The following is a 10,886-nucleotide window of genomic DNA, read 5'->3' as shown; positions in this document are numbered from 1 at the left end:
GCTTCCCTTTAAGGAATTAAGAGCTGGTATTACAGCCTTAAATTTCCCTTTTCATGTCAATAAAAAGACATTTTCACACTTGCTCTGTGAATAAAGTTTCTTCAGTAACTCCTTCTGCATGGCTGAGTCTCTTCTGTTTCACCTGCAAGATTAGAGGACAGTTAGAGAGAAAAGTCTTTTGGAACAGGGCTGCAAAGGGCTTATGATGAGGCATTAATAAGTGTCAATTACCATGAATATAATAGCAGTCCATATTTGTTGCTTGCTTACTATGATCTCAGCATTGCTCTGAACACATCTCATTTGTTAACTCGAATCCTCACCGCAGCCTACAAGTAGGTGCTGAGACGGGGAACCGAGACGTGAGGAGGTCAAGGTCACACTTGACCGGACTATGATTCAAACCCCTGTGGCCTGGTTCCAAGGTCCAAGTGCTGGGTTTTCTGTGTGTACTGATTTTTCTCTCTGCTTTAATGCTTTCTGAGTCAGGATCATCCATCTGCCTACACTAGAAAAGCAACATCATGTCATCAGTGTCCTTAAGCAAAGATTAGGAACACTTACATCTCCTTGCCTTGCACTTTAAATATCTATTAGGGGGGTTTGGTGAAAATTATTCTTCTAGATATCAAGCTGTTAGCGCCAGAACTCTTTCCATTTTATGACTGTCCCATTGTCATGGGTCATCTACCCTGGATTTGTGTGGCTCAGGGACGGGGGTCTAGCAGGGCATTGATGATTCATTCATCCATGCACTTAGCAAATACTTAAAGTCCATGATGGACACAGCACGTGCCAGAATTCTGGGGGTTACAGAGAGATATGCCTGCTTCTTCCAGAAGGGTTTGATGTCAATATATTTGGTAAAGAAAGAAGACACACATTTATTAAACACCAACTGTGTACCAAGTACTGTGCTAGGCATCTTACATTTGTTCTTATTGGATTTCTCTAACAACCTTGAGAGGTAGGTACTATCTCCATCTGATGGATGGAAAACAATCTCAGAGACTGAGGCAATTGTTTAAGGTCACACAACCAAAATAAGGGCAAAGCTAGGAATCAAACTGGATTTGATTTTAATCTGGAACAGATTAAAAAAGAAAAAGCTTTAATGGGATCTATTATGTACAGCTCTCCCCACATCCAAAGAAAAGAAGAACGAGTTATTTCTGGAGAACAGTGTTCTTTCAAACCACTTTCCATGGAATTCATTCCAGAAGTTGTTTCTTCCAGGAGTGGTGGAGGGGAACCAGATTGTTTGGTAGTCCAGTGTGAGGAGTGCCATTTTCTCCTCAGTGGCCCACAGTGCTCATTAGCATGGTGAGGCCCCAGAAATACTGCAGAAGGAAGTGTTTTGACTTTGTTTAATCCATGCAGTGTTGCCAAACTTCAAGGTGATCAGCAGAAGACCAGCTTGGGAAATTGTGATTTGAAGGAAGGAAGCCTTAGGGGGAGAAGCAAGAATATGGATAGACTACCCCTGGATAGTTAAAGCCTCCTTGGGTCACATAGAGGCTGAGGGAGAGCGGATCCAAACCGTGCAGCACAAACTCTTCTCTGCCAGGAGTAGTTTTATCTGTAAGGTCACATTTGCTGCCTGTTTTATGTGTGTGTGTGTATATATATATATTTTTTTCAATTTATTTATTGGTTGAGGTACAATTCTGAAAGCATAAAACTCACCTTTTAAAGTATACAAATTTGGTGGTTTCAGGATATTCATAAGGTTGATATAAGGATATTCATAAGTACAGCCATCACTCTGATTCCAGAACATTTTCATCACCACCAAAAGCAACACTGTACCCATTATAGTCACTCTCCATCCCCCTCCACCCCACTGCCTGGCAACTGCCAATCTACTTCTTGACTCTGGGTTTGCCTATTCTGGACACATCATATAAATGGAATCCCGTGTGGTCTTCTGATGCCTGGCTTCTTTTGATTAGCCAAATGTTTCAAGATTTATCTGTGTTAAAAGCATGTATCACTACTTCATTCCCTTTTATGGCTGAATAATGTTGCACTGTTGGGTATACCATCTTGCATTTGCTGTTTGAGAAGGAAAGATGGTAGCCGGAGAGGACCCTGTCTTCTCTGCGACTGGGGAAGGGTGTGAGGTGGACAGCTATCGTTTCTGCCCCTCTGTTCCTTGCTCAGAGGCTGTATAAAAGCTGATCCTCAGGCCAGGGCAGAGGAACCAGGCCTGGTCCTTCAGAAGCTTGGATCCAGTTCAGGTATGTGACCAAAGCCATATCTGGATTGGTGGGAACAGTGGCTGTCCCTTGGCTGGGGTCGCTGCGGGACAGTGTGCTCACCTTTGTCAGAACTTGCAGAGAATCTGCCTGAGTGTGGCTGTGACATAAAGGAAAGCAGGGGTCTTGTAACCCTACCTGAAACAAGTGGGTCGTGTGAAACCCTTAGGCGGTGTTTGACTGGTGATGTTAACCAGTAGAATGTTTAAGGTGGGTAGGGCTGACTGCTCTCTAACCTGCTTCCAGATGATAAGGAAAACCGGCCTCACACAAATTCTATCACGTATACAGACAGCTAATGAGTACATTGAAGTGTGAGCAGGAGCCGCGTGGTTTGATTTACTCTATTAGCTTTGTGAATTTAAACATCCTGATTGTTTTAGGTCTGCAGTAAAGAGTCTGACTTCCTTTTTTGATGTTTGCTGAGAACTTGTAAGCCTCTTTCCTTCCTCTTCCCCTCCTGTCCCACGTGTGGGTAAGCAGGTCAGAAAGCCTGGGTGCTCCTTCCTTTGGTGAGGGGACAGGATTCAAACCATGCACCCCTTTCCTTGTGCAAACTTTCTCCCTATCCTCACCTCCTAATCACAGTAAGAACCCGGGCCACTCTCCTTTTTTTTTTTTTTCAGTCTTGACCTCCGAACCCAGTTTTGGGTGGGAGTCCATCCTGTGTCTGCAGAGTGGCCACATCAAGGTCTTTGCGTGGAAGGTTCACTTGAGGTAGAGGTGATGGTATCCCAGAGGCAAGATTCTTTTCCGTGAAGATCAGCATAAATAACTAGAACTCTTCCAAACCCATGGCTTGGCACATGCCTGGTTAGGGATGAAGCCCTGGGAGGGGATCGCCAGGGGTAAAAGCCATAGGTCTTGAATAAATGATAAGCAAACATTATTCTTGCAAGGGGAGGGACGTCTCAAAGATTTGCCAGTCCACATACCTTGAATATCTTTAACTTGACCGTTAAGAACTTAATCCAGAGACCGCTGTGGCGGCGGCAACATGGCGGACGTGTTAAGTGTTGGCGTGAACCTGAAAGCCTTTGCCCAGGCCATCAGTGCCATCCAGGCACTGAGCTCCAGCATGAGCAGGGTGTTCGACTGCCTGAAGGATGGCATGCGGAGCAAGGAGACACTGGAGGGCCAGGAGAAGGCCTTCATTGCGCACTTCCAGGACAACTTGCATTCGGTCAACAGGGACCTCAAGGAACTGAAACATCTGAGCAACTTGGTCGGCAAGCCTTCTGAGAACCATCCTCTGCATAACAGGGGGCTGTTGAGTCTGGATCCCATGCAGGACAAAACCCCTCTCTACAGTCGGCTCCTTCAGGCCTATAAATGGTCAAACAAGTTGCAGTACCATGCAGGTCTGGCATCTGGCCTTTTGAATCAACAGTCATTGAAACGTTCTGCTAACCAGATGGGAGTATCTGCTAAACGAAGACCAAAGGCTCAACCCACGACTCTTGTCTTACCGCCTCAATATGTTGACGACGTGATAAGCCGCATTGACAGGATGTTCCCTGAAATGTCCATCCACTTATCCAGACCCAATGGGACGTCTCCCATGCTTCGCATGACCTTGGGAAAGGTGTTGAAAGTGATTGTCATCATGCGGAGACTGTTCATTGATCGAACTATAGTAAAGGGGTATAATGAGAACATCTACATGGAAGATGGCAAGCTTGATATATGGTCCAAATCCAACTATCAAGTATTCCAGAAAGTGACGGACCATGCCACCACTGTCCTGCTCCACTGCCAGCTGCCCCAGATGCCTGACGTCGTGGACCGTTTCTTCATGACCTGGTTAAGAAGGTACATAAAGCGGTTCCAGGCCCCGTGCCAGTGCTGTGGGAAGTTTCTGCAGGACGGCCTTCCCCTGACGTGGAGGGACTTCTGAACCCTTGAAGCCTTCCATGACACCTGCTGGCAGTAGCCCTGCCCCAGCCCCGGGCCAGCCCGCAGACTCCCCTCCAGCACCTTCCCAGACAAGCCCTTAGTCATAGTGATGTCTCAGACGTGTCTTTGCGGCCCGGATAGCAGTACCGCCGCCCGCTCACTTCCGCAAAACAGCATGTTGTGCACTAAGGCCAAGCTTCTTGAAGAGCAGACTCCGTCGCTATTAATGGGACTGTTGTACACCTGAGCTGGCACGTGGAAGGCAAAGGGACCATCTTAGGACTTGCTATAAGGAAGTTAAGCAGCATGTTCTCCTGTGTATGTTCACAGTACCAGTCCATTGACCCGCCTGGATCCATGTTCTAAGTCATTTTATAGTTGGAATGAGCCTTTGTGTCGTGCTGAGCTTTTTGGTTTGTTCCATAACTTATTTTTATAAGCAATAAACATTTTGTACCCAGAAAAAAAGAAAAGGACTTAATCCTAAGATTCATCATGTTAATTAATTAGCCACTATCTTCTTACTCTCACTGCTAATTGGCAAAGCCTTGGTGTTGACAGAGATTTGGATAATAGAACTGTGTGTAGTTGTCTCTTGTAGGTTCCCTTGTTTTGTATAATGTTCCCCTTTTTTTGTATAAAGGCTACAGATTGTGCCTAGAGTTGAAGCTTAACCAACATAGACATGATTTCATATGTCTGTGCTGAAGCATTTGAAAATTACAGATCTTGGGCTTCCCTGGTGGCACAGTGGTTGAGATTCCGCCTGCCGGTGCAGGGGACACGAGTTCATGCCTCGGTCCGGGAAGATCCCACATGCCGTGGAGCGGCTGGGCCTGTGAGCCATGGCCGCTGAGACTGTGCATCTGGAGCCTGTGCTCCACAACGGGAAGCGTTCTTCAAGCGTCCAGAGACAAAAAGCTAATCACTTGCATGAGAGTAAAAATTAAGCTTATCCCCAAGTTCTTCACTACATTGCATACCAGAGGAACACAATCTGTGTTTTCAGAAAAAGAAAGTGGAACACACGAATATTATTAATAATGAAGGTATCATTCAAATATAAAAGCAATAATGGGAAGACATTCTCAAACATGAAAGGAATCAAGAATGTGGCACCTATGAGTCCTTCTTGGGTGGGAAAAGAACAAAATAAAACTTCTTGACAATGGAGGCAGCCAAGAATTCGATCAAAATAAAGAATTTAGTGATAGAGAAGCCACGGTAGTCATGAAACAAATGGGAGATTTATGTTAAAACAAAAACAAACAAAAAAAAAACATCTCTGCTGAGACAGTAACAGTTAATTCTGGAAGGTGAAAGTATGGATGATGATTATTTTTTTTCTTTGTACTTTTCTGTATTTTAAATTTTCCTCCATTTTTTTTTTTGTGTGTGTGTGGTACACAGGCCTCTCACTGCTGTGGCCTCTCCCACTGCGGAGCACAGGCTCTGGATGGGCAGGCCCAACATCCATGGCTCACGGGCCCAGCTGCTCCACGGCATGTGGGTTCCTCCCAGACTGGGGCACAAACCTGCGTCCCCTGCATCGACAGGTGGACTCTCAACCACTGTGCCACCAGGGAAACCCACAGCACTATTTTCGATAGCTAAAAGGTAGAGGCAACCCAAGTGTCCACTGACAGAGGAATGGATAAGCAAAATGGGTTTATCCATACAATGGGATATTATTATTCAGCTTTAAAAAGGAAGGAAATCCTGACATATGCTACAATACGGATGAACCTTGAGGACCTTATGCTAAGTGAAAGAAGCCAGTCACAAAGGGAAAAGTACTGTACGATTCCACTTACATGACGTAGATACCTAGTCAGATATCTAGTCAGATTCAGAGACAAAGTAGAATGGTGCTGTTTAGGATATCCCAGGATACCCCTCCAGGCAGCCACCATGGCTGAACACTTTGAAGAAACAAGCACATGTCCTGTGTGCCTGGCCTTCACTGAGAAACCCGTGTACTTGAAATGTCCCTCCTGATGGCGGTCATGGAGCAGTGGACCACACATACACCAGCGGGGCTGGCCAGGTGCCATGTGACCACACAGGTAAGCAACACAAGAGGTTCAGTGCACACACAAACCAGGGAGAGGTTCTCCTAATAAGGAAGAAGAATGTAGGGCCAAGCAACACAGGGGGGACTGTTCCAGTCCCAGTGCACCAAGCCCGCAATCCCAGAGAAGTTGTGGGTCTTTCAGTGGTGCTTTCCCAACAGTCGCTACAGGTGCATCTTACGCAGGCTTGGGCATCATCGTTAGTGTGAAAAGCACGCAGAGAGTCCACATGCTTCTGGTCAGCTCATAGATGCTGAGCACAGAAGGCAGCACCTAGGACAACTGGGTCACCTTCTGCCAGTTCTGGGTCATCACTCCTTAGAAACCGGCCCAATGCACATAAGTTTAGTGCATTTGGCAGCATTATCACCAGGAGCCCTAGAAATCCTGAAATCCTTGAGCTATGCACCCTGGGGACAGTGACAAATAAGAACTCAAAGTGCCTGGTGCCCATCCCCCTTGCCACAGCTCTCTGGCGCAGCCATGTTGGAGAGCATTGCTACTCACCCCCATCTCCCCTCCAGAGTGGACTAGCCCACCTCTGGACTGCTACCCGAGCAAGGATAGCCACCTCTCTCAATGAATACACACATGTGACAAAGAAAAGGAAGACTGGAGGTAAAAATAACATATGGCTACTAAGGGTTATTTTTATTTTTATTTTTTAAAAATATTTATTTATTTATTTGGTTGCACCGGTTCTTAGTTGTGGCAGGCAGGCTCCTTAGTTGCAGCTCACGGGCTCCTTAGTTGTGGCATGTGAACTCTTAGTTGCGACATGCATGTGGGATCCAGTTACCTGACCAGGGATCAAACCCGTGTCCCCCTGCATTGGGAGCGCAGAGTCTTAACCACTGTGTCACCAGGGAAGTCCCATGGGTTATTTTTAAGTGGCAATATGTCAGTGTTCTCATATCTTCTGAATTTGAGTGTCTTCATGGCAGAGGATTCTCAAGAACAGTAGAATGCACTGCCTACAATTAAATCTCTCCCACCAAGAAAAGTCTTTTAAACGAGTGTGAGATCCCATGCCACAGATGGCCGATGTCATTGCACCATCATTGCATCGTGGAGACTGAAATGGTCTTGGAAGAGATCAGAAAGACAGTGGCATTTGAGATGAGCTTCAGAATGGGCAGGAGGGGCGATGGGGACCACGCCACTGAATCACAGCCTGCAGGTCAGGACCACTCGTAGACTGATTCATTCACATTGCTTTAGGTCACCTTGAACAACAAAGCCAATCCAAGGGCTCTGTTTCTCATTTCTTTCATGTTCCTCTCCTTTGACTTCCTTCAATTCACCAAGAAGAATGGCCCAGCAGCACCTTGGTCCATGTTTGATAACCAACCATATCCACAACCCCCCACTCTGGGTCCACATCTAGCAAAGCCCCCTGAGTAATTTCTGAGAGGCACCACCAATGTCCCGTTGGTCACTGTGGGTTCTCTTAGACCCCCCCAACTCAATGCAGGACCTGTTAAAGGATCTTCCCCGTGACAGAGCAGAGGAAGGTCAAGGTAAGCTCACCTCTCTTTGATAGAAGCCCTGCTTTCTTGGTTTCTTTCCTTTTCAATCAAATTTGAAAGCTGACCAGGTACATTAGGGATGATATATACCATTTCCATGGTGGGCGGGGAAGGGGAGTATTGAGTGAGAGTCTTTTACCAACTGATAACTGATCCAAGAGGGCATTAACAAATGACGGCATCAGTCATAAACTACATGGTGGGGGAACTTTCGCTTGGCAGCAATATTCCTCCTTGGTTGAAGAACTTTGGCATCGCCGACCAAACAGGACTCGAGAGACACACCTTTCAGGAAAGCTTGTGCCTTTTCCAAAGGTGTCCTCTACCCTTGTTTTTGGGACCTTTGACCTGACCACAGCTTCCCATCTGGATTCCTAAAGTCACCAAGAGAACAGAACGAAGACCTGTGTGAACAGGTCCTCATCGTGTTTTCTTTGCAATTGCAGGTGGTGTCAGGACCAAGGGAAAGTGGGACATAGTCTGGAATCACTCACTTGCTGAGGAAAAAAAACATGCTGGCTTTCGTGGGCAGAGCTGATCTCATCCAGGTTCCAGGGGGGATTGGCCAGGAAATGAGTCCACATGGATGGGTCAGAATACAGGCCAGAGACATGGAATTCCCCAGGCCTCTTCCGCCTGGGGCCAGGAAGGACAAGTTTCTAGTTTTCACCTGTTTCTGGAAGTTGCCTGACAACCAGTCCTTGTCCACACACTGTTGGCCAAGTGTTGTCTGGCTCAGAAACACTTTTAAACTGAAGAGCCTTCACACTGAGTGGCCAGGGCAGCTGTAGAACATTCTAGTTGCAAAGAAGATGAGACAGGCATGGGCTCCAGTGGAGTTCAGGAAAGAGATGGGGGCTGATCCAAGAGTCGAGGTGGTCCTTCCTACTCTTCTTTATGACCGAGAGTCATCAATTTGAGAGTTTCTTCAAAATTGTCTTGGAATTCTCAGGCCCAAACTCTGTGTCCTCCCACTTGTGAGGACAGGAACCTTGGACGTAGGTGACCACTGCAAGGGCACTGCCTGTATCTTCCTCATCAATTCTCACCCCAGTGGTCAGCCCTAGGCAACCCGTCTTAGGCCCCATAAATGTCTAATGTACATCCCCCCACCCCAGACTGGGATCCAGTTCAGGGGTGGAGAGGGTCCCTCCTCAGCTTGTCCAGGCCTGCTAGGTCCACACCCAGCCAGGGGCCTGCCCAGGTTCTAATCCAGATCAGGAGTGCCCGGCCTTGCTCCTCATCTCTGCTGACAGGTGGGCCCCCTGCTGGGAATCCTCTAGGACCGGGGTGTTGACCTTACTGTCTGTGTCCCCAGGGCCTCACTTAGTGCCTGGCATGTGTACATGAGGCCAGGAAGAACCTACAAATGCATGGTCAGATCAGGCCATCTAACTACTCCAAAGCAAGGAGCAACAAGGGGAGGGGAGCTTATGTCTTCCTCATCTTCTGATCTCTAGTATTGCACTGTCCCATGGTGGCCACGAGTCAGAGGTGTCTGCTCATATTTAAATAATGAAAGCAAATCAAATGAAACATTCAGTCCCCCATCACACTAGCCCCGTTTCAAGGGCCCAATCGATAGAGAATACTTCCATCCTCACAGAACATTCTTTTGGGCAGCTGCCCACCACTGGATCTGTTCCTTGAAGTCATTTAACCCAAAGCATGTGAATCACGGTTGGATTTGCAGGCTAATAAGACTGGAGGCTAGAGCTAGAAGGATCTAGTGGAAATGGGGAAGTGAAGAGTTGAAGGTGAATCCTCTCTCTCGGTGAAGGTTTGCAACTGTGATCAATGTCTTGGTGAAGGGCTCTGGCTCCAGGGAGCCCAGGGAAGGCTGAGAACCCAGAGGAAGGAGTCAGATGATGCTGAGTGAGCCAGCATGGCCTCCACTGGAGGGGGAGGCACGGGTGAGCCACTTTCTCTAATAACTTTATTGCTCATGTTTGTGTCTCTAAAGAATGGCTTGTGGAGAGCATACATGACTCAAGCAAGGATGAAGACTCTCCAGGTAGGGACAAACGCTCAGGTAGGATCCAATGGGCGAGGGTCCCCAGCAGCAATCAGGTTACACATGCCCCTGTGGAGACTGAGGAAGAGGGATATGAAATAAGAAAGAAGAAGGAAATATGTGTGAGGGCTTGTTTTGCTCTTTGCTTATATTAATGACATAAGAGTGGGAGATAGTAAGCCTATGGAGTTCAAATGTCTTTTGCTATTTAAGATTATCTTTCCCATAAGAATTGGTCTTTTCTGCCTTTGGCAAAGTAAAGCCTTTGTTTGCATTTGGTTGGCATCTCTTGGAAATAAAGCACAAGCATTATTGGGTTGGGGTTTGGAGGTTGAGCTGGGATGAGGCCATCTGGTGGGACACGACTCCTTCACGAACACTTGAACCTGGAGACACAGTTCTTCGTGTGGGATCCCAGTGCTGGGTGAGAAGCAGACGCTCTCCCTCTGCACATTCAGGTCTTGTGGCGGCACCTTCATGTCCTGTCCTCAGGTTTACTCTTGGTTTAAGGGCGCTCCCAGGGGTGGGGAGGTTAGAGATGACGTCCTCCCAGCTTCCTGCACGGGTTCCTGGGTCCTCCTGGAAAGGTGAGGGGGGAGCACACCCTGGAGCACATTTCTCGCCTCCACTGCTCACCCGCAACCCAAATCTTGGGACCAGAAATGAGGCCCATGTTCAGCTGCCCCTCAAGCCCCTCCATGGCTGGCAGGAATTATCGAGGATGCTGTGAAGGGTTGCCGGGCTGGCCCCACACACTTGTCCTCATAGCCCTGCTGACCTGGTCCTCTGGGACTGACCTGCCCCAGGACAGAGCGTCTGGGCCAGGGGGTCGCTTCTCCTCTCAGAACCCACTGCTGCAGCCAGGCAGCACTGCCCCTGCTCCCCCATACCCCAGCCATGCCCACCCTGTGTCCTTCCCCCAGGCCAGCCCAGGTCCCCTCCTCCCCAGTCCTTCCAGGACTCCGGGAAAATCTAGCAGGTACTCTTTACTCATGTGGGCATATATCCTCCTGCTGGAGAACCCTTGTTGCATCACTTGCAGAACAAGAGAATTTGGACAAGTTACTTTACCTCTAAGCTTGTGTTCATCTTCAGAACATGTACGGGGTTGCTATAA

At 47.7% G+C, this 10,886-nt stretch overlaps 1 protein-coding gene across 2 annotated transcripts; it reads left to right on the top strand.

Annotated features, from left to right (window-relative positions):
- Positions 1 to 3,255: 3,255 nt before the first annotated feature.
- Positions 3,256 to 4,155, top strand: LOC132485900 (mediator of RNA polymerase II transcription subunit 27-like). 2 transcript variants are annotated; one of them, XM_060092506.1, is made up of 2 exons: positions 3,256 to 3,843; positions 3,937 to 4,155. In XM_060092506.1, exons 1-2 carry the CDS (start codon positions 3,256 to 3,258, stop codon positions 4,153 to 4,155), a joined length of 807 nt encoding a protein of 268 aa, XP_059948489.1. The 2 variants fall into 2 exon arrangements, with proteins under 2 accessions (XP_059948489.1, XP_059948488.1); XM_060092505.1 differs by having other exon boundaries at positions 3,256 to 4,155.
- The last annotated feature ends 6,731 nt before the right edge of the window (positions 4,156 to 10,886 follow it).

The sequence above is a fragment of the Mesoplodon densirostris genome, chromosome 3 (genome assembly GCF_025265405.1).
Source record: "Mesoplodon densirostris isolate mMesDen1 chromosome 3, mMesDen1 primary haplotype, whole genome shotgun sequence".
Classification (NCBI taxonomy): domain Eukaryota; kingdom Metazoa; phylum Chordata; class Mammalia; order Artiodactyla; family Ziphiidae; genus Mesoplodon; species Mesoplodon densirostris.
This window is presented reverse-complemented; position numbering and strand designations above follow the sequence as displayed.

Coding starts and splice junctions, on each gene's coding strand:
- LOC132485900 (XM_060092505.1), top strand. CDS start 3,256: ATGGCGGACGTGTTAAGTGTTGGCGTGAACCTGAAAGCCTTTGCCCAG.